General features: G+C 34.1%; 3 protein-coding genes and 1 long non-coding RNA gene across 7 annotated transcripts in view; 2 read left to right on the top strand and 2 right to left on the bottom strand.

Moving 5' to 3' along the window:
- The window catches only part of taok1b (TAO kinase 1b), a 31,460-nt gene extending 29,020 nt beyond the window's left edge, over positions 1-2,440 (bottom strand). For both annotated transcript variants that reach the window (XM_026195753.1, XM_026195752.1), the window contains exon 1: positions 85-2,440. The gene's annotated coding sequence lies outside the window, so the exon portion shown is untranslated. The remainder of the gene's footprint in view (positions 1-84) is intronic.
- pdk3b (pyruvate dehydrogenase kinase, isozyme 3b) lies at positions 130-11,235 on the top strand. 2 transcript variants are annotated; one of them, XM_026195759.1, is made up of 11 exons: positions 130-263; positions 5,358-5,499; positions 6,290-6,361; positions 6,735-6,919; positions 7,032-7,121; positions 7,192-7,269; positions 7,359-7,435; positions 8,519-8,620; positions 8,705-8,818; positions 8,895-9,008; positions 9,108-11,235. In XM_026195759.1, exons 2-11 carry the CDS (start codon positions 5,390-5,392, stop codon positions 9,249-9,251), a joined length of 1,086 nt encoding a protein of 361 aa, XP_026051544.1. In that variant the 5' UTR covers positions 130-263; positions 5,358-5,389; the 3' UTR covers positions 9,252-11,235. The 2 variants fall into 2 exon arrangements, with proteins under 2 accessions (XP_026051544.1, XP_026051543.1); XM_026195758.1 differs by lacking the exon at positions 130-263 and adding an exon at positions 4,134-4,526.
- A 4-nt stretch (positions 11,236-11,239) lies between these two features.
- pcyt1bb (phosphate cytidylyltransferase 1B, choline b) lies at positions 11,240-15,677 on the bottom strand. Its single transcript, XM_026195760.1, has 8 exons — positions 15,471-15,677; positions 14,104-14,203; positions 13,904-14,020; positions 13,579-13,730; positions 12,348-12,426; positions 12,114-12,256; positions 11,641-11,829; positions 11,240-11,553 (listed from the first exon to the last, which is right to left on the bottom strand). Exons 1-8 carry the CDS (start codon positions 15,570-15,572, stop codon positions 11,356-11,358), a joined length of 1,080 nt encoding a protein of 359 aa, XP_026051545.1. The 5' UTR covers positions 15,573-15,677; the 3' UTR covers positions 11,240-11,355.
- Positions 12,329-21,821, top strand: LOC113038393 (uncharacterized). 2 transcript variants are annotated; one of them, XR_003274776.1, is made up of 5 exons: positions 12,329-12,455; positions 13,594-13,750; positions 19,044-19,121; positions 19,208-19,309; positions 19,757-21,821. It is a non-coding gene; the product is annotated as an uncharacterized LOC113038393 (long non-coding RNA). The 2 variants fall into 2 exon arrangements; XR_003274777.1 differs by lacking the exons at positions 12,329-12,455; positions 13,594-13,750 and adding an exon at positions 16,609-17,762.
- The last annotated feature ends 1,407 nt before the right edge of the window (positions 21,822-23,228 follow it).

A 23,228-nucleotide genomic window follows, 5' to 3' on the forward strand; every position in this document is an offset into this window, starting at 1 on the left:
GTAAACAAAATCACTTCTTGTTTATTCCTTTGGACATTTGGCAGCTCGTATATTGGAGAAAAAGAAGCGGTGTATTTAACGTACAGTATCCAGGCCGTCCGAGCTGACAGTGTTGAAGGTGAAGACTCACAGGAAATATAAACTAAATCAGCTGTGGACAATTTACAGCTAACTCTTCACTCCCAGTCAGTCACTTCCAAAAAATGGCGGCGGACAGTTTTCACCTCCTTCACTTCGTGGAAAACAAGGGAGAAATTTTCAAGGTAACGTTAGCTCTCTACACCACGGACGCTGTCCGCAACCTCCCGAGATATGACAGCCCTTCAGTGTCGCCACGGCCGTTGAATTTCTTCATGCGTGGCGTGTCTGTCGTGTGGCCGGGCAGTGATTTTCATCTCTCTCTCTCCTTCCTTCCTTCCCTCCCTCTCTCTCTCTCTCTATCCCTAGCCACTCTCCTACTGCAATCCAAACAACACAGCGGCCGTTAACGCAAGTGTAGTAGCGATGTTCGATTCGTGAACCAATCGTTCATTTGAATCGGATCTTTTGGACGAATCAGTTGAATCGGTCTGAACGAATCGGACTGAATCGGTTCGAGCGGATCTTAAATCAGCTATCAATTGATAATACTACCTAATATTGAAGCGAGAAGTAAACTACTTTATTAGCTGATTAGTGGAAATATTATGGTCCGGTCACATTAACACCATTTTAAAAAAATAGCGATTTACATAAGGCAATTTCAAACCCAGCATGTTTGTGCTGGTAAATGTTGCCAAATCAGCCTTACTTGAAATTTCAAATTAGGGGATTTCTATTGAAAATTAAAGTGTTATATGTAATACATATTAACATTCTAGTGAAATATACAACTATGTGTCATTTTTTTCTCAGCAGGCATGAATTTTAATAATAATAATAAAAAAAAGTCTGAACATGCTAAAACATGCTAAAGTGCATTACCATTCACATAAAATGTTAAACGGTTCTAAATCCCTAATTGATTTATGATACATGTCCATAGCAAACTGGACTGGTAAGCTACACATGAAATTAGGCCAAATAAACACTCTTACTATTAAACTTATTAAAAATATGTATGCAACTGCTGGTGGCTTTTATTTGGAATTTTTAGAGGATGAAACGCAGGGATGTCAGAGATGCATGATGCCATGAAAATAAAAAAAGATCGCTGAATCACTCTTTTGAACCGGTTCAAACGAACCGATTCGTGTGAATGATTCAGACTTCACATCACTATAGTGAGGCGTTCACAACTTTTGGAGGTGAGCTGTCTTCTTCAGTAGTAACTGCAGTAGTATTAAGTTATTACAGCATCGTTATTGTCATGGAAAATCAGAATAAATAGGCTTAGAAAAAAAGCTCTAAGCAATTAATCTATCCATGAAAAACAGTGTATTTCCAAATCGTCTATGTTATAAATGTAATCAGTGTGCTCCAAGCTATTAGACGATGCTCACTGCTTTTGCAGGAAATGTTTGGTCTTGTATAACAGAGTACTTGTTCACTGTTTTTATCCTGGTGAGAGTGAGAGGCTGCAGTTGTATGCTGAGCTTCTTAGCTGATTAACATAAAGGCTTGGTTTCCACAAATAGCTCTAAGCCACCCGCTGGTCACCAAATTCATATATTCCCACACTGACCAGATAATAGCACACTCAAAGAGCCTAACCCGAAAAGCATTGCTTTCTTTTTCTTTCTGCTTCACTGTACAATATAATGTGGCATAACAAGTATCTATGTAAAACATGCCTGGGCTGTCTCATACATGTGACAGACAGGCAAAACTGGTTTTATGAACTTGAGATCTGTTGTGGTTGACACAGATGAGTCTCCACACATCCGTGCATATTTCTATGGAGCCTACTTTATTGTTGACAGGCATTCTTTTTGTCATTGTGTCAGCTACTTGCTAAAATATGATCTGTCAAATTAAAATCAAGTGAAAAATAAAGCTGCATATTCACAAACAATTTATCTTAAAAATAAAGGGGACTCTTTCTCTTTACAGTTTTTACTTTAACTTTACAGCAATTTGTGATTCATCCTGTAGAAGGAGATATTGTGAAATCTTGCTAGTTGTGAGAAGCGTTGTTTGTAATCGTTTATTTGTTATTATATGTTATAAGTGCAAGATTTCTTGCCATAGCCCTATAGCTTCAACAACTTATTTTTCTTGATTCCTTTTATATAGTATGTAATGATACAACATTATTGCCCCTGAATGAAATAATTATATACAGTATTTATTTTGTGTGTGTATTGTATCTGTAAGGTGGTGTTTGACAGATTGTGTTCATTAAATTTAGGTGAGCATATAGATTTAATAAGTTATTTTGTTAGACTGTTGCCAATGAATAGGTTAGTGATTGCAAACAGCATATGCAGTAAAATGTTAACATTCGAGAAGTTTATGTGAATAATACTCTGGCCACTCAAGATGAGTTTATTTTTCCATAGGAACAGATTTGGAGAAATGTAGCATTAAATCACTTGCACACAAATGGATCCTATGCAATGAATGGGTGCCATCAGAGTCCAAACAGGTGATAAACCCACAAGTACTCCCTATGACTCCAGTCCATCAAATACCATCTTGTTGCTGTGCAAATTCTGACAAAAATAAGAGTTGTTTATCAACAATATTGCTTTCTCCTATTCATTTAGGTTTGGTCCACATTATGGGTACATTGTAAGATTTTCCATGAACATAATATATTTCTCCTTCTTATTCTAAAGCTGCTTCTGTTGAACTTGAAGTAAGTTCATAACTCAGAGACAATAGGTGTATCTTTGGGAGATTCTGTAAAAGATTTCAGAGATCTGAATAATATTGTTTTATTTTTGCAGTGTACTTTATATATGATATATTCTATATATAGGACTTAACATTGTGCCCTTTTTGATTACCTTTTGTATTTTTTTTATTTTTAATAAATGTATATATTGATGCGTTATGTAAAGTATATAGGCTGTAAAGAGCCTAATGGAAAAATTACATGTCATTACAAGTACAAAAATTACAAGGCATTCTTGCTGGTGACAAATCTAGAACATTTATTTGATTATTGACAGAATCTGAAATATTTCTGATATATTCTACATCTTAATTTAAATTGGATTGAGCAAAAACCTGATTGAATCACAAAGCACAATTTGACCTGAAGGTCGCACTAAACTTAAATTACAGGCAAATATTTTCCATAGGCATTGATTGGAGATAACTAAAAACAAAAGATAAAGCAGAAAAAGTCTGCAACTGTTTGAGATCTCCACATTTAAACTACAATACTGTGGAGCGGGTGTGTTACAAACGTACATTTTTATGTATACTTTTATGAAAAGAAAAAGCATGCAAGTATGATTTGTTATCCTGCCATAAGACATCACAATGGAGAATGTTATTGATTCCAAATGTTTACAAACACCTCCACTGGCCATCAACTTTCTAAATAACAGCTGATCCGTATACTTTTGTCTCTGTACTGTGCGATTAAGAGTTCCTGAGGTTGCAGATAACAGTACATTAATTTCTATAGACTGCCCTCTCATGTTACTGTCTAAACGGATATGGAGGATGCTTATGTAGTCTTTGGATTAATTTAAGAGGCTTAAATATGTGTTTTAAGCATACAGTATGCAAATATGTTTCACATAAGTTTTAACCTGTTTACGTACAAAAATTATTTAACATTAAATCCACATTTGACACTACAAATATGACAATACAGAACACTTCCTTTATTTGTAACTCCTAGTTCTATTAAATAATAATCCTGTATGTACACTCTCTGTTCTAATTTGTTAACTGAATAGAATATTTATTCTGCAGAAAATATTATTTTGAATCTTTATTTTTATGTTCCTTATAGATCACAGGTTGGTTTATAAAATGAACTTGCAGGTTTTTAAAATGTTCACAAAAACGTTGAAAATATATAATTAATTATATGCTGTGGTATAGATCTACAGCAATGTAAGCAATGTATATTTCTAACAACTGCAGATTCTACTGATTGTGTGTTGTCTTAAATATTTTTTCTAGTCAAATCCAGGGTCACTAATGAAGTAGGCTAGCCTACATATGATTTATGTTTTATCAGCTGATCTCCCATTAATGGCTATTGCATAGACTGTTGAGCACCGTATAATAGTTTGCACAAAATAGAAGAAGCTATTTTGCATAATACATTCCATCCCTAATCTGGCAACCAGTGTAATCGACCCTACAAGTGATAGCACGCGCTGTCGTGTCACGTGATGAGGATCACAAGATTCAGCGTGACAGCAAGCGCAAAACAATCAAGTGTTGAGTGAGTTAAATACGACATTCAGTCCACCTCAAGTCAGGAGTGAGCGCTGTACTGGAGCTGTATGGTCGTTGACAGACTTATTTTCTAATCATGAAACTGTTTAACTTCTTACTGAAAGATGTCACGCACAAAATCGAATATTATTCAAGGTTCTCGCCCTCACCGATGTCAATCAAGCAATTTCTGGATTTTGGTGAGTAAACAAATATTATGATAAACCGCTGCAACAGATAATATTTTATTAATGTACAATTTCCTCGTGCTGAACCTGCCTTCAGGGATTTCTACTGTGTCTTGTGTTGAACATTTCGTTTTTTATCTCGCCACATATTCCTTGCGATTAAATAAACACGTCTATGTTTATACTTTCTAAACAACCTTGACTGTTAAGTCAAGTGAAAGCTAAAGCTCTGCTGGCACAGCACTGCCATCATCTGAATAAAAATAGACTCTCCGTTACATATCACTCTGTGTCATAACTAAACGAACATTATTACACAATTTATGTAACTCAAAAAAAAGCCCCATGTGTGGTTCTGTTATGCATAATGTCCAACAGACAGTACCAGTCAAAAGTTTGGGAAGATAAAAAATATATGTAATATGAATTAACTATATAAAAATAAAAGCTTAATATATATATATATATATATATATATATATATATATATATATATATATATATATAGATAGATAGATAGATAGATATATTTAGTCTATATATTTTAAATATATCCCCATTTGTGTTATTTCACTGTTAAGGACTTCATTATTATTCTAAAATATGGAAAGTAATAATAATATTTTGACTGGTAGTGTATGATATTTAATGTCTGAGGTGTAACATTCCTTTTTAGTACTCTTGATTGATAATTATTTTGATAATCTTGATTGATAATCTTTTTCAGTATACAGTAGTTGTAATTCTGCAGTAGAATGGCACACTCATGCAAAGCATACATAGACTCAACAGGCTCAGCATCAGAAAACGAGATAACTTTGTTGTTGCCTCTTGTTTAACCAGGCAGGGACAATGCATGTGAAAAAACCTCCTACATGTTTCTGAGGAAAGAACTAGCAGTGAGGTTGGCCAACACGATGAGGGAAGTCTCCTTGTTACCCGTGAGTCTTCAGAGCCAGCCATCCATCAAACTGCTTGAGTCCTGGTGAGGAAGTCAGGTGTGATGATGAGTGTGAGCTGTGGGTAAACTGTGACTGGTTCTGGTGTAAAGGGCACAGAGTGATTGTTTTGAAGAAATGTGTGCATACAAAGAAGTATCATGTAGCAGAATGTAAATGTAGAGTCCTGCAGTCTCAAGGTTTTTTGTTGTTGTTCTTCCCCAATTTCATCTGAAGAGTTTAGGCTTCTTGCCACTGTTGCACTTTGTTCTGCTTAGTTGAGTTTCAAAAGACACTTATTATTCAGTAATATTATACATTCTACAGTACACTGACACTTTCAGATAAGAACAAAACTTGAACTGAATTGAGCTGAAAAATGACTATATTGTCTTGGGTAGCGCTGCTTCATAACTAAATTGAAATTCTTCATAATTTCTGAATTTACAACATCAACACAGTTTTATTCACACAATTTATTCAACGTTGTCAGTTTTCTGTTTAGTACAGTGAAGCTGCTTTTAAACAATCTGCATTGTACAAAGCACTGTTTATATAAAGGGGAATTTTCTTGATTATTCCATAATTGAAAAATTGTTGTATGCAACACTGTTATGAAGTACTTAGCATCCAAAGCTAAAAAATAAAATGTAATATTTCATTGTGTTCAATTGTAGTGGTGGCCGAAATTATTAGAACACTAGCACTTTTAGCAGCTTAAAAATGGTTTTAAATCTGTTATTTCTGTCTTTTGCTGTAGTGGGAAAGTAGGAGATACATTCATTTTGCCAATAATTGTAACATCTTTAATACATATCTTTCTGTGGTATTACGTAGGTACAGCCAGAGCTTTAAAGAGCTGTTAGAGTATGAGAAAATAAGTCCGGAGGATCCCTGCACCCTTAAGGAGTGAGTCTGCAACCTTTGCAAACACTGTCACTGTCACTAACACAATTTTGCCAGGGAAAGTTTAAAATAATTTTCTTTTCTTTTTTCTTGAAGGGATGAGCATTAAAGGAATTATTCACCCAGAAATGAAAATGCGCTTTTTCCCTCAGGCCCTCCAAGATGTTGATTTGTTTGTTTCCACATGGGAACAGTCTTTTTAAGTGAAGAGCTGCATGTTTTTTGGAAGGACTGAGGGTTAGTATTTCAGCCAATTTAAATTTTGGGGTGAACTATTCCCTTAAACATAGTTATATGTAAAGAAAATGCATGTATGTTCTATTATTTTTACCCAAATGGTCTTTTACACCAAATGATTTATGATTGTGGGCTTCAGCTTCCTAGAGATCCTGATTAAGATTCAGAAAAGGCACAGCGACGTGGTGCCCACAATGGCCCAGGGTGTCATCGAATACATAGAGAAGTTTGGTTTTGACCCCTTCATCAGCAGCAATGTGCAGTACTTTCTTGACCGCTTCTACACCAACCGCATTTCTTTCCGCATGCTCATCAACCAGCACAGTGGGTGACATCATGTTCATGTTGGATTAATGTTAAGGAATTAAATCTGATGGAAGGAATGTCTTTATAGTCTTTAGAACCGGGGTCTAAGCAGCTCTCCATTCTGTTGCAGCTCTTCTGTTTGGTGACACCGCTTGTCTTGCACAACCAAAACACATCGGAAGCATCGACCCAGCGTGCAATGTCGCTGAGGTGGTGAGAGGTGAGATAAAGAGACATGCACAGAAACATAAAATAAACATGGTTCTGAAGATTCTGTTTTCTTATCTCAGATGCATATGAGAGCGCAAAGATGGTCTGTGATAAGTACTACATGACAGCTCCTGAACTGAAGATCTGGGAAATCAACTGTGAGACTTGTCCTTAATAACATATGTCGAAATTAAACTTTCTTTTAATGTGTATGTGCCTACCTATCTTGTTTCACTCTATCTTCTAGGCAAAGCTCCAAAGAAGCCTATACAGGTGGTCTATGTGCCCTCTCATCTTTTCCACATGCTGTTTGAGCTCTTCAAGGCAAGAAAAATAGACAGTTGGCTAATTTAAAAGGAGAAAGAAGGCCGGTGACACTTTACAATAAGGTTTCATTTGTAAGCATTAATTTATGCGTCAGATACAAACAAAGAATAAATTAAACAACGACAACAAACAACTTTTTATAGTATTTTATAATCTAGGTTAATGCTAATTTATAAATAAACACTTATTCCTAGTTAATTGTTGTTTAATCATTATATTTTAGAAGGAAACTTTATTTCTTCAAACATTTTGTACTGATCTTTTTTCAAAGTACTTTCATCAAAAGGAGGCCAGTCTGAATATTATTAATAATCGTCAGGATTGTTATAGTAAAGTAAAACTAAAAGTAACCATACTAAGCCATCAACAAAATGCTGTTTGAAATCAATATGAAAACTAACATAACATAAAATGTTAACTGAAATAAAATATAAAAAGTCATTTCAGACTTTTTTAATTGCATGCGTACATTATGTACTAAAGTAACTAACACTAAAACAGAAGTAAATTTTAATTCAAATTATATAGAGATTAAAAAACTAATGAAAATGACAATCACAAAAAATGCTGTATTTTTAATTAAAATCAAACCAGCAAATATAAAAATAAAAACTAATTATTAGTAAAAACTGTTATAGTAAGTAAATGATACTAAAAACACTGATAATCATTCTTAATACATAAAATAACCTATGTTGATTTATTATTTAAATACAAATATTAGTATACAGTATCTAGAAATTACCATCAACTTAGATAATAGTAAATGCTATAAAAGTATTTTCATTAGTAGTTAATTGTATCTGAAGTTAAAAGGATAGTTCACCTAAAAATGGAAATGTATACAGCTTTGGAATGAGTAAATGATGACAATATTTACATTTTTGAGTAAACTATTCCTTTAATGAATTGAACCTAAAGTGTCACCAAAAGTTTTTTTCTTATTTTTAGGTGATCTTTACAGTGGAACACAATGAACTCTTTCTCAAATGATGTTTTAGGAGGACTTCTGCCAGCTATTTTCTTCCTTTTACTTACTATACATCTGAGTAAGTTTCTGTTTGATGTGTACATGTGCAGAACTCCATGCGGGCAACAGTGGAGCTCTATGAAAACAGCAGTGAGGGGCTTCCTCCAGTGAAAGCACTGGTTACTCTGGGAAAAGAGGATCTCTCAATAAAGGTTCCATTCAAGACTATTAAGCAAAAACATGAATACTTAGTAACACCTGCACTTTATTAATTTGATGTGTATGTGTCTTCCTAGATTAGTGACAAAGGTGGCGGTGTCCCCTTACGAATGATCGATCGTCTCTTCAATTACACGTATTCCACTGCTCCAACACCACATCTTGATCCTTCACACATTACTGTGCCACTGGTAATGACCCATCAGACAGCACAAGTCTGTATTTGTATGCATAGATTCATGCCACCTGTTTATATTGTCCATGCAGGCTGGTTTTGGCTACGGACTGCCAATCTGTAGACTCTATGCACGCTACTTTCAGGGAGAATTGAGCCTGTACTCGATTGAAGGGTTTGGGACGGATGCAGTAATTCATCTTAAGGTATTTGCATTGATGTTTTTTTATCTGTGAGACACTTAGATAAGAGTGAGTAATACCATTAGCTTCGACTAGAAATGGTTTTCTTCCCACTCTCTCCAGGCTCTTTCTAGTGAGTCTATTGAGCGTCTTCCAGTCTTCAATAGGTCAGCATGGCGACATTATCAGACAGGTCCCGAGGCTGATGACTGGAGTAACCCGAGAAGCGACCCACGAGATGCATCCACGTATAAAGCCAACAGATGACTTAACTATACCTAATATAGTAATAGTGATAAACAGCCACCACGCATTTACAGAAATGTATTCTAGGCCTTTATTGGGCTTGCTTACTAAATTATAGTTTTACATTAGTGAGAGTGTGGAGGATGTTGGAATAATGTTATATGGAGTAACATTAGTAAACTAGGATGTTAGTAGTGTATGATGTACCATGTGGCATTTTTTTGAATTTGCTTTTGTATGGTATAATTTTTTGGGGAGAAATGCCTATAACTTTTTAACTTTTTGGGTCAGTGAGACTTTTGTTTATTTTATTTATTTATTTAAAAAGGACACATTTAGTTGGTCAAAATTATCATTAAAGACACTGATAATGTTAGAAAATGTTTTGGGAACACTTTCTATAAAGCCTGTATCTATAATACATTATAAGGGTATTCTTAAAGCATTATAACGAATACATATAATATGTTGTATCATCTCATTAAAGACCATAATAATAATAATAATAATAATAATTTTGCTCTCAAACAGCCTGTAGTGTTAAAGTGTTCCTGTAGCTCAATTGGTAGATCACTGCGATATCAAGCGCAAGGTCATACGATCATATAACAGATCAGATAAATGTGTAATATGATACATTTGCTTTAAACTATTTTTATTGTAATATCAGTTTAATTATTTTGATGGTACCCTTTAGAAGGCTGTTGATAAGTAACTACATCTCAACTAGAAGTCATTGGAGTATGTCTGCTACTGTAAATGTATGCTAACGCTTTATTTTGATGCTCAACCAACAGATAAACTGAATATAAGTGTCTTTGCAAGTACGTCAACTTATTCCATCATACTAGATTCTTCTTGAGCATACTAATACTCTAATGAGAGTTAATTGGTATGTAGTTGCAAAGTTGCTTATAGTTGATTGATTAAGGGGACCATCAAAATAAAATGTAACCATATAAAAAAAAAATTGCATTTTTTTTTCAGTTGGAGTATTAAGCTCACATCAACTAATTAACATTAGCTCCACAGGAAACACTCAAATAACACTCAACATCTACCCACTCACAAACTGTAGTAAGATACTGTGCAGATCTTAAATAAACAATATCAAGGTATGATACAGTCCATTATACTGTAAATGAAATAAATTTAATATGGTGTTCGTTGTGTGTTATAAATAATCAAACTCTTAAACTTATGCATTATTCATTCATTATAATGCCTTAAGAATACCCTTATAATGTATTATAAATACGGGCTTCATAGAAAGTGTTACCCAGTTCTCTAAGTGCTTTGCATGAAAATGCAGTCTTGGGTATAAGTGACCCCTAATTTTGAATGGACATTTAATTTATTACGAAATTAAATCTACTATAAAATACTTTTCAAGTATTTCGACAGATTAATGAAAAAACAGCACATGGATTTTAGTTTCAGTGTCCACCCAGTGTATTTTTTCGGACGGATATTTTCATTTCAGTGCATTTCTAAATTCTTCTGAAGAAACACATAATGCAAAAGCACTGATAGCACTTTAAGGTGAGTTTTGGATCCAGTTTAAGCACAATGGTATTATGGATTAAAGCCCATTTGTAATAGAATGTGACTCATGAATGAAGTTATATATCAATAACATTGTGTTGCATGTGTGTACATTTCTTGTCTTAATACATGAGGTCAATGGTAGACCCTTAATTTCAATCAAAATACATACTGTTTAATAAAATACTGACAAGGATGTTTATTTGCTCACAACAATGACAATTACTATATAACTATTAAGTTTTAATAATATTTCTAATTCTATGAGCATAGGGAAGTTCACATCACAGCTATAACAACGATAGAGAAAGTAGTGCACACTTACAATAAACAAAGTTGGCACACGTTGACGTGAAATATAGTTGGCGATATTTGTATTTTTTGGCGTGAATGGGCTTTTAAGTTGCAAGACGAGTTATGAAGCGTTCAGTTTTGTGGGAATACGAAATTATAGCTTTTTTAAAAAAAATTATATAGAATTATAAAGTCTGTGTTGACTTTGAGAAGCATGCATTTGCAGATCTGTATTATTCATAAAATACAGAAAATTAAACGTAAGGGTGACTTCATTTAAGGGCATCTACATTTCCCCTTCGTCACCCTCACTGCTGCTGACAGAAGCTCCTTTAGGCGGTGGTGAACGGAAGCGTAGCAGGGGCCAGTGGGTGACGGGCGATGTAGAGCGTCCTCTGGTGGGACTGGAGCTGGGCGATGTGCTTGGGGACTGATAGGGAGACAGAGCCTGGAGAACACGGCCACTCCTCTCCTGGATCATGTACTGCAGAAGATAAAAGAACATCAATTTGAAATGCAAAATAACTTGGTACATGTAAAGCATCAGTTTTGGTTAATGTCCTTGATTTACCCAGGCTTTATCTGGACCAAACAACTCCAGGAAGTTTCTGATGAACTCGCGAGATTTCTCTTCCCATTTGTAGATGAGGTCGTGGCTCTTCTCTTCGACGCGGTGCACTAAATGTTTGGACTTCTCCTCCACCGTCCTCACCGTCTCCTTCATTCTGTCCACCTGCTCTTGTAGACGAAACTTCTTCTCCTGTCAGTATAAACAGCTAGTTCACTTAAAGATACATTTATAAATGTCTTCATTGGTTTTTTTGGAATGCCCTGGTATCTCTTCTCTGTATCATAAAACCAAATGGGAGCTGCGGATGTGCTCCAAACTACCATACAAATAAAGGTTCTTTATTGACATCTATATATCCACGAATAACATTTGACATCAATGGAAACTTTTGGACGAAAGGTTATATTATACCATTTCCATTACCATTTTCATTATATTCCAAGCCTTTTGAAGCCTTACTGATTCTTTCTTACTTTGATGAAGCCAACGTTGAGTTCCTGTGCTGTGTATCCTCTCTGCAGGTTACGTCTGACGTAGACGTCATAGTTTCGAACAATACGTGTGATGAGATCGGAGGTAGAGATCCCCTCCGTTCTTTGAGTAGCCACAAACATTCCTTACAAACAGAAATTCATATTTATAACTGAGTCTTGGATTCTGTTCTATTAATGTACACTTTGGATTTAATTTAGAATTAAAGTCTTTACCTGCTTCTTTGATATGTTTATAGACGTCTTCTGATCCAGCAGAGGTGTATGGGATATCATCATGTGCCACAAAGTCAATCTGAGGACAATAGGAAAATAAATAAACAGGTGTGACACCATGACACTGATCATACCCTTTTTGCAGTGATCCCATTGAGAAAACCCTGTTTTTTCCTGTTAATTAATTTTGATATGAGCTGTTCTATTTTCTATGATGTCATTTGCAATTTTAAATTGTAAAAACTAATTAAGAAATATAATAAAATAGAAATTGTTAAATATTATACTGAATGTGTAAAAGGAAGGGTTATTATTTTTAAGCAAAGCTAAAGCCATAAAAGCATCTTCATTACATGAAATGGAATAAACATTAAATAGTAGAAATAAAAATAAAAAATAGATTTGTTTTTTGTTTTTGTTTTTCAGCTAGATGCCAAGTTAACCTTTTTTGTTTTTTGCTAAGTACTGAAATGAAAAAATGCTCAACAAAATTACTTTAAAATTAAAATAGAAAATAAACATTACATATATATATATATGTATATATATATATATATATATATATATATATATATATATATATATATATATATATATATATATATATATATATATCAGATACTAAAATAACACTGGTAACAGGGTTACAAATGAAACCTAAATTAAGGTTTTACTTAGAAGTGGCTAGCTGCTATTTGAAACAAAATGTTAATATGAAATTATTTAGTTGTTCTCCCATCTCACCAAGTCCAGATTATGTTATTTCTTTGATTTCAACATTTTAAAGAATTTTAAATATAAAAGGGTTGCACGCAAAATGGTTGTGGTTAAATAATAGATTATTTTATAATTTTTTATAAAATCAAATCAGAAATTAAATACTTTTATTCAGCAAGGATGCAAAAAAAATTTCAAAAGTGACAATAAGACATTTGTACTGTTACGAAAGATTTTTATTTCAGATAAATGCTCTTCTTCTGAACTTTATACTCCTCAAATTAATCTGAAAAAAAAACTTCTTCACAGTTTTCAACATGATAATAAGAAGAAATGTTTTTGAGCATCAAATCAGAATATTACTGATTTCTGAAGGATCATGTGAAAAAACATTATAAAAAACATTAAAAATATTACTGTCCAAAGCCTTTCGACTGTTAGTGTGTGTGTGTGTGTGTATATATATATATATATATGTATAATGTATAATAAATATAACTAAATATGAATTTACCTTGTGTTTTTTCAGGAATTCAGAAGTGATGGTCCAAGGAGCATCACGGACCACCTCGTCCACATAACGACAGTGTATAAGGGCTTCATAACGTTCATCCTCTGTCATCACTGTATAGCCTTTATACTTGTGTGTCAGGGCATCACTGCATACTGAAAGAGAGACAATCAAGGTACGTAGCAGTCATCAAACATGGTTTGAAATAATGCAAAAATGCATTGCACATACACAATGGCTTTTTTCAGATTTTGGACACTTTTGAAGGTGATGACATAGATGTGTATGTTTTGCTGAAAAACTGTGCATGTGTGCCAGTGTGACTCACCGCCAACAATCAGTTGTGTGTTTGGGAACAAGTTCTTGGCCTGCATCAGAGCCCGGGCATGGCCTGAATGGAAGAGGTCATAGATTCCATCGGCGTACACTCGTACGGGTCGATGAGCTGCACAAAATCAAAACAAACATACTGTACTTGCAAATTGGATTCACCAAATTCTTGGAGTAATACTTATCTGTTTCTCTTACCTGGTGTGCCACGGCGAGCCTGGGCTAAAGTCACTTTGTCATGTGGGGTGTCCGAGGCGCTGCCTGATCTTTTTGCAAAGATGGCTGGTTCTCTAAGAGCCTGTGAGAGAAATGTCTGTTATGATGCATACTAAGAAAATGATTGGCATAAAACGTGTGTACTCTGTCTAATGCTGGCGTTTTGTGGAATAGAACAGGTGAAGCCTTCTGCATTGACAAAAATGAAAGTAATCAGATGTTTTAATGAAATGCTGTATAAAAATGTAATCGCAGAAGGCCCAATGAGTTTTTGGCACCTCCTTGAACGAAGTTGAAATGATTAACTGTTTTCTCAGTTATCTGAAGTGTGATAAGAGACACAGAACATAAGCACTCTGTAAATTTGCTGGTGTTCGATAAGCATGCATGTATGAGTGTGTGCATATGATAAACTCCCAATTATCTATAATGTTGTAATTGCCCTTTGAATCATCAGCTGTTCAGGAGGGAAGACCTCAGAAGGCCACTGTAGGACAGATATAGACATTTATAATCGCACCACACCACTGCTTGATAAATCAAATGGTGGATATGAGGTATGAGTTGCATATAAAACAAATAATAATTGCCATGAGGAAGCAGAGGAAGGCATTGGGCTTGGAATCTGTACCATGCACTCAGATAAGAAACTCCAGTTACATAAGAGAAATACCAATAATGGAAAGCCATGTGCTGTTCTTCTTGTTTCATATCATTTCCATCCTCAGTGTATTTTAAAGCATACATGGGTGATCAAACTACTCTATATTATACTAATGTAAATCTTTGTCTAAGTGGGTCTGTAAAGATATGCATATTTTTTTAATTTCTTAATATAAAATTGACATATATCACTGCATGAAGTTATATGCTTAATAGTAACTTTTTAACCCTTTAACTGTCACCCCGTACCGTATACGGGACACCTACATTTACTTCATTATATTACAATTAAATCTAATCTAATCTTGACAAACTATATATCTTCATTGCCTTTTTCTCAATCACAGTTTAGAAATCATCAGAAATTATATATCGACTGAAAACTTAAAATCTCAAAATTCATCCTTTAAAACCCATTTTAAAATCAGACATTGCATTACCATGTAAACGGTACATCAATATCATGTCTCAAAATGTTTTCATTCATGAATTTTTTGAATTTAAGTTTAGATCGTGCACTATAAAGTCTATGTTCAAAAATGTGAGTGACAGTTATAGCATAATCCTAATAGTTTTTCTTAATCATAAATATTTTAGAAAGGCCAGGAAAGTCCATTATTCAGAGCCAAACAGAAGCTGCCTCGTCAAATTCTGAAATTATACAATTGTTAGTTGTTCAAACTAACCTTAATTGGTGGCCGTTTGCGTTGCTGCTCTTGCTGTGTTTGAAGCCCTCCTCGAGCAGCACGACCATTAGCACGGGACCCATTTCGCCTCCTGTTCACCATGGTAGAGATTTTAGTTTACTGTCCCGTGCTTTTGGCTTTGCACTGGCTGCACTTGCCAGATGTTTGACAAGCCTTTGCTTTTACTCCTGTACTGATAACTGGCCAGTCATACTGACCCTTGTGACGAGTCAAAAGAGCAAAGGTTGGTTTTTCATGTTACTTAAATACTTTGTAGGCCCAATCAAACGTATTATTAAATATATTGTTGTATGCTATGTTCTTTCTATTTTTCCTTGTGAAGACTAAATTGCCATTTATTTATTTAGTATACAAGTAAAACAATGTTAACATAAATGTATAATACTTAGGTTTTTTGTTTTACAATGTAAACTGTACAAAAACTCACAATGCTTATGTAGTTACTTATTACAAACATATGTTTAAATTAGTCTTTGGTTTTGATGTCATGACTGCACCCCATTGAGCTCCAAATTTAACACATCCCCCTACCACTCCCGCAGCAAGAAAATACATGCTTTTAAAATTGCGCATCTATTCTAATGAATCTATTAGAAGTGCAAAAAAGTGTTTATTACGTTTGAATCTGGATATTTATCTTACAAAAATGCATCGATTCGCTTTGGATTCACCCAGAGCCGTGTGAGAGATGTTTTATTATAGATGTGCACACTTTATTTCACTTCTTCTGAACTGTTGACTACAAACACCTCCATTGAAAGGCTTGGAAGAGCAAGGACAATATTTAATATAACTCTGATTGGATTATTCTGAAAAAAAAAAAGTCACATACACCTTGGATGCTTCGAGGGTGAGTAGAAGATGGAAAAATTTTAATTCACGAGAGAATTAACCCTTTAAACAGTCAAATAACCATGATCCCGACTGATGGGTTACTGCTGCAGCCAGCCGCTGAACACGAGCCCTATTACTTCATAAAATGTTGATCAGGTAAAAGAGTAGACCCTAGTAATATATATATATATATATATATATATATATATATATATATATATATATATATATATATATATATATATATTTGAAATACATTTATTTCCCATGAAGTATACGACAAATACATTTACTTATTTTTGAACAACCAATTTTGTACTTAATGTAGTGTGGAAGTGAATTCAAATTAAACATATCCTGAAGCATATTTGATTGTGCTAAAGGTGGACCTATTTCAAGTATACTACAGGGGTAAATATCTGGCATTTAAGACTGAAGTTATACAGAGATCATACAATCCTCATCTGTAGTGACATTAGAACATATTTTAGATTTGATGTTAAGAAATGTGCATTGTGCACAAGTAATACTCCAAATAAAGTTTAATTATATTTTTGATATCAGTCTCAAGCAACATTTTAGTAAATATGTTAATAGATTTGAACTATACTTAGTATGGAATAAATGTATTTTGGATATATTCCTCTTTTGCTAGGGGAGTTATATGCAGATGCCCAATAAAATAAAAGCATTATTCCTTGGAGCTATAATGGGAGGAGTGCAAAAGACGAAATCTGCCATTAATCGATGGTTCCTGCTTCTAGACAGTTAGGGATTGAACTCCTACTGTGTTTGTGTTTTGTGGTTGTGGGTAGTAGTCCACAAGTTGGCCATAGCCTATATGTAAAACCTTATCCACTGTTGGCTGTGGTAGACCAGCTTTCATTAATGCCCAAGCAAGTTTGTTGAATGTTTATTGTACTGATATTGTATTTGTAATTAATTAGTTTACTGAAGTAATAGATGTTTTAAATATTTGATGTACCTCCTAGTATCTTTTCTTCTCTGAAAAACTTTGACTTTTAAATCATACTGATGGTACAAACCATGGAATATTTGCATTTCCTTTTCCTTTTATTTGCCTAGCCCCACCTGGATCATTGTTTTTATACTGGTACATCTTGCAATGCATTCTTTAAGTTGAGGAGCCTGCCAAGCCTGTCCACATTTTTCTTTTTCTTTTTCTTTTTTGTAAGCAATTACGTCAGTAAAATATGAAAAATATGAAGTATTTTCACATTTTTGAGCAGGAGTCATTAAGGTGTGATCATTATTTTCCGAAGTTGTTCATTCAAAGTCAGTAGTTACCTGTGGAAGTATGCTTTACCATTAGGGGTTATTTTTCTGGATTTATTTCTTTATTGTGGAGCAGTTGGATGATTGGAATTTCACAGAGTCGAGGCTTCATTTAACCATGTTGAACCCAGGGACAAAAAGGTGATGTGAACTTTTTGCTTCGAATGACTATTAGAAAGCTTTACACTGTTGACTTCTTTTGTAGTTCTGGCTGGCAATGACTTTAGTAATAACTTAACATTTGTAATAACTCCAATATTGTAACGACTTCAAACAGTAAGTCTACATAATTAACAATAATACACTCAACATAAAATGTGATGTGACCTAAAAAGTAATTTAAGAAGCTCACTTTATGCAAATTAAACATTTTATAAAAGATTATGCATTGTAAGTCAATTAATAAAGCCAATTGACATTTATTATAAAGAGAACCCTCAAAAACACCTTCCAATCAAAACATATTTTAATTCTAAAGTATTTAATTAGTTTTATTATTTCAATATATAATACTGATCTGTCAAACATTATGCAATTTAATAATGTTTGTTCATATTATTAATCATTGTTTTTATAATGTGTCAACATCCTGTGTATTTTGCTGCAAAATTCATAGCTCTTATATATTTATGTCAATCATATGTCTTATTTTTCCACCAATCAGAATGAATGTATGCACTACGTAATAAATCTCTATACATACTAACAATCGAGAGCTTGCGTTTAAAACCTAGCTTAGCTAATCGTGTTGTTACGAGGCTAAAATCTACACAATCAAGAAAAGCTACATACCTACAAGACATTTCAATGGTACGTAATCTAAAAATAAGTTTGCAATCACGTATACCTATCAAAGGTTTATAAACCTAAAAAGATTGCCGTGTCTATAACTCTAGTTTTTCTTCTGACCGGAAGAATAAAATGGAGATGAGCATGCTAGTGGCAACAAGAAAACAACAAAATGTAAAATAGTTATCTTAATATTTATTATAAACTGCTGTTTACGCTGTAGTTTATAATACTGTCATAAATGCTAATTAATTTAGTTATTAAACTTATCTTTAAAAAAAAGAAAGTAATTTGTATAGAGGCTCTAGTAGTGCTTCATGCTACCAAGTGACGAAGCAATTTCATGATCGTTATCTTTTCTCTTCCCTGTAATGTAAAGGTTTTAATAATTAATAACTAGTCTCTCTCAATAATTAGGATACAGAGATTTTAAAAGAGATTTTAACTTGTACTTTTATCTTTTAACAATGCAAAGACACAAATGAAGTTGTTTGGAATGCAAATACATTTAACATCGGAGACCAGGCCCTCGGTCTGATAAAGACTGCATTGCTCTTAGATATCTTTTGTTCTTCATATTTTTGGCATGAGGTTTTACATTAATTATATACATGTTGATATTTTTTAAATTAGGGGAACACCTGTTACAACTTCTCCTGCTTGAAAGATGTGGAGTTGTGTCCAACTGTCGTCGATACTTTGCCGCTCAAGGTAGTCGGGTTTATTCAAACCATTCAATCATTAAACATCTTTAAAAAGTTTTTCTTTTGCATGATATCCATTTTATTGTGTTTTAGTATCCTGTCCAGTGTGTGGACAACCGTGATGGTCGAGATGGACAAGTGGTGTTTGACTCTGAATCATTTCACAGTTATTTCCATTCCATCGGTCAACCAAATGTAAGTCATAACCTGATTTTGCTCAGTTGTATTATTTTATATGGTATGAGAAGTCATGCTTTATTGTGAATACAGTCATGGCTAAACAGTTTTGGAATGATATATCACATTATTAGCCTTATCATACTTGCATGTCATATTATATTCACAGCATGGTCTCAAGTGCAACAATCTGTGTTATGATAATTCATTCAGCCTGAAATTGCTCATATTGATCACAATTGGTTATTTGTAATGTATAATGCTGCTATGCTGTCATGTTATTTAAAGGATCTACAAGCTTGACCCGAGATTACAGTTAGTAGTAATCGTACTAATTCTGTGGTCTGGCTGAAGTTTAAAAAAGTGATAGGCAACTATAAAACTTTAAGTTTGAATGAAATAAATATGGTTAGGAGCAGCTTAAGTGTTGTTTTTGCATATTAAAACCAATGTAATGTCTTTCAGGCTTCTGTTCAATGCCTGGAAAATCCAGAGGGTAAAGATGGAGTAGTGGTGATCGGCCGTGATTCATTTCCAATGCCCCTGTTGCATTTCTAAAGTGGAAGACCTTGATAAAGATAATGATGTGTATTCATTTACATATGCCTGTAAAAAAGTATTATTCCCTGAAAAAATGTATATGTGAATGAATCAGTATTTGTTTTTCAATAAAATATTTTTAAACAGCTTTTATAATTGTTTTTTTCTTTGTTCACAATTGAACTCAGAACAGACAAATAATTTACCACTCTTCAGGACCAGGGGCCGGATGAACCAGCTGGACGAACACCCGGTTGTAAGACTAGGCTGGACGTAAAATGTGCTTTAAGTCGTGCGTAGAATTTATACACCTTATTTTTCATGTTAGCGTGGGCACTGCCCTTTTAGAAACATAATGTGTCCGATTTCCTGCAAGACATTTGTTTTGACTATAATCCACGCACAAGAGCTGAATGTGGATTGGACACCCATATGATATGCACGCCCCTCCAAAGAGGCAAGCTCGTCGGCTTTAGTTAAAAAAACTTAAACTTAAAGAAACCACCTAAATTTCCATATGCTTGCTCTTTCCACTTCGTTGATGGCGACCCATTATTCATCCATTCCCCAAGAAACGATGCTCCAGTGAAGACTCCGAGGCGACAGGTACAGTGCATTACAGCTTCTTGTTGAGTTACATGCTCTAACAAAAGACATTGTTTAAACTATTTTTTTATCCATACGCTCCTATTGGGCATTAATAAAATTTAGTGCTAAGCTGAAGTTGTTGATAACAGAAGAAAACTGTAACAAAACCGCACATAGAGGGATAGGTAAAATTAAAATGCTGTCATTTACTTACTCTGGAGTTGTTCCAAACCTGTTCATTTCTTTTTGGTGCTGATCACAAAGGAAGATATTTCGAAAAAATGTTTGTAACCAAGCACATCTTGGGTCCCATTCACTTCCATAGTTGTAAGAAATGATACTATGGAAATGAATAGGATCCGAGAATAGTTTGTGTATTAACATTATTCCAAATATAATCCTTTGTGTTTAGTAGAACAAATAAAGTTATACAGGTTTAGAACAACTCAAGGTTGAGTAAATGATAAAAATGTTAATTTTTGGGTGAACTATCCCTGAAAGCCGGGTAACATTACTGTGATTGTATTGAATAAAAGTACCACTGGGATTGAAACACCATGGTGCCATGTACAAAATACTTTGTTACTTTTTGCAAATAAATATGACTTTATCAGTTTCTCCTGTGCATCTGACTGACTTCAGTGTTGTGTTTTGCAGATGATGAGACCAGGCACCCTTCAGGACAGTGATGCCTGAAAGTCCAGGCATTGACAGACCACACTTATGCCTCGGGAGATAAAATAATGTTACACAAGGCAATAAAATTCTAGAGTGAAGATCCCTTGGCCCTTGCCTTTCTCAAGAATGACACTAGCTCTTTATTCTACACTGTTCTACACTTCCAATTCTACACTTCCAATTTTAAGATGCAAGTAATGGATCAAATTCTGATGACCATGATGAAGCTGAAATTGAATTTATTTCAAGGAGATCTTGCCGAATGCTTTGAGGAGGAGCACATTCCATGTCATTTTATATGAAATCTAGAATGGTGTAGTAATTTTGGATACATTGTGTAATTGTTTGGAATTATTCAGGGTTACCATTAAATATACTGTTTTTACACAAATATATATTTTTAAATATATTACTTTTTCTTCTTTATATATGCACACACACAAACGCACAATAAAAATGTCAAGGTGCAGTTTGCTTAGATTTTTTCCCCCCTGACTGAAAATGATACAGTTTAGCAATGTAAGGTAAATAATGGACAATTTGTCATTTTTTTTTTTTTTTTACAAAATTCATGGAACAAATGGAAAACATTCTTAATAGTACTGTAAAACGAATAATTTCTTCCAAAATAAAAAGTTCTATAAATAAATATATAAAGTACACAGTCTTTTTGTTTTGTGATGGTTGTGCATGATTCCCTTGTTTGTTCTGAACAGTTAAACTAAGCAGCGTTCTTCAGAAAAATCTTTAAGGTCCTGCAGATTCTTCAGTTTTCCAGCATCTTTGCATATTTGAACCCTTTCCACCAGCTGAGGGACTCAAACACAACGGTCCCACTTTATATTAGGTGGCCTTAACTACTATGTACTTACATAATAAAATAAGTACAATGTACTTATTGTGTTCATATTGTATTGTAAAACACTTTTGCTGCTATTGAGGTGGGATAGGGGTAAGGTTAGGGAGAGGGTTGGAGGTATGGGTCAGTTTAAGGGTGGGTTAAGGTGTAAAGTATGGGTCAACAGTGTAATTATAAATGTAATTACAGAAATTAAATACAGATGTAATTACATGTAGTTTTTTTTAATATAAGTACAATGTAAAAACATGTATGTACACAAGAAGTACATTGTACTAAATTATTAACTAAAATGTAAGTACATAGTAGTTAAGGCCACTTAATATAAAGTGGATCCAACACAACTATTAAAAACATTCACTGATGCAGGAAACAATATGTATTAAGAGTTGGGGGGTAAAAACTTTTAGAATTTAAAGATCAAGGTAAATTGTACTTAATTTGTGTTCTGGGAAACATACAAATATCTTATGTTGCTTACAAAGGGCAGAACTACATGGAAAAAAATAATAATATTTCAACAAAATAAGAAAAATGTGTACATCTTCATCGTGTTCAAAAGTTTTCACCCCCCAACTCTTAATGCATCTTGTTTCCTTCTGGAGCATCAGTGAATGTTTGATTCCCTCAAGTGTGCTCAGTGTGAATAGATGTATCTCAAAATCATATAGTTTGCAGAAGCACTTCTAATGGTGAAAACTTTTTTCTCATTTTATATATGAGGACACTATTGCATAGATGAAGACATGGGTAAACGTCCTCAGAATTATGGAATGGTGGATTGTGTGTACTGTATGATGTCCAAAAGAATGGACACTTTTGGAATCAAGATAATCAAATTCAATAAAATCAAGCACAACCTAAAACGTTTCATGGATAAAGGGTTGTGGGGGAAAATAACAGTTGGTAGATATTCTACTAATATTAAAAACATGTGGGTCATCCTTGAATGGCCTTTTCTCCAATACATAAACAATATGGTCCCATTGATTTGGAAGTATGTTTCTTCTCCCAACATTATGACTGCTTTCATTTAGTTTGATCATGGAGTATAAATACATTTGTAACAGGTTTTAAGGAATAAATTCATATAGCACTTTTTTTTTATTGTGAGTTGTTGGACACCCAAAGCGCTTTACAATCATGTTGGGGGGTTGGGGGTCTTTCCTCAACCACCACCAGTGTGCAGCATCCACCTGAACACAGGACAATGGCACCAGTGCGCTCACCACACACCAGCTACAGGTGGAGAGGAGAGAGAGATAGCGCCAA

Source organism: Carassius auratus, chromosome 21, assembly GCF_003368295.1.
Source record: "Carassius auratus strain Wakin chromosome 21, ASM336829v1, whole genome shotgun sequence".
Classification (NCBI taxonomy): Eukaryota; Metazoa; Chordata; class Actinopteri; order Cypriniformes; family Cyprinidae; genus Carassius; species Carassius auratus.

What these genes read in the sequence shown, in the direction of transcription:
- pdk3b (XM_026195758.1), top strand. Translation starts at nt 4,424, where the DNA reads ATGAAACTGTTTAACTTCTTACTGAAAGATGTCACGCACAAAATCGAA. An exon ending in AAGAGGATCTCTCAATAAAG is followed by an intron (nt 8,621 to 8,704) that starts GTTCCATTCAAG and finishes GTGTCTTCCTAG; the next exon opens with ATTAGTGACAAAGGTGGCGG. An exon ending in ATGCAGTAATTCATCTTAAG is followed by an intron (nt 9,009 to 9,107) that starts GTATTTGCATTG and finishes CACTCTCTCCAG; the next exon opens with GCTCTTTCTAGTGAGTCTAT.
- pcyt1bb (XM_026195760.1), bottom strand. Translation starts at nt 15,572, where the DNA reads ATGGTGAACAGGAGGCGAAATGGGTCCCGTGCTAATGGTCGTGCTGCT. An exon ending in CACACAACTGATTGTTGGCG is followed by an intron (nt 13,731 to 13,903) that starts GTGAGTCACACT and finishes TCTCTCTTTCAG; the next exon opens with TATGCAGTGATGCCCTGACA. An exon ending in TCAACGTTGGCTTCATCAAA is followed by an intron (nt 11,830 to 12,113) that starts GTAAGAAAGAAT and finishes TTATACTGACAG; the next exon opens with GAGAAGAAGTTTCGTCTACA.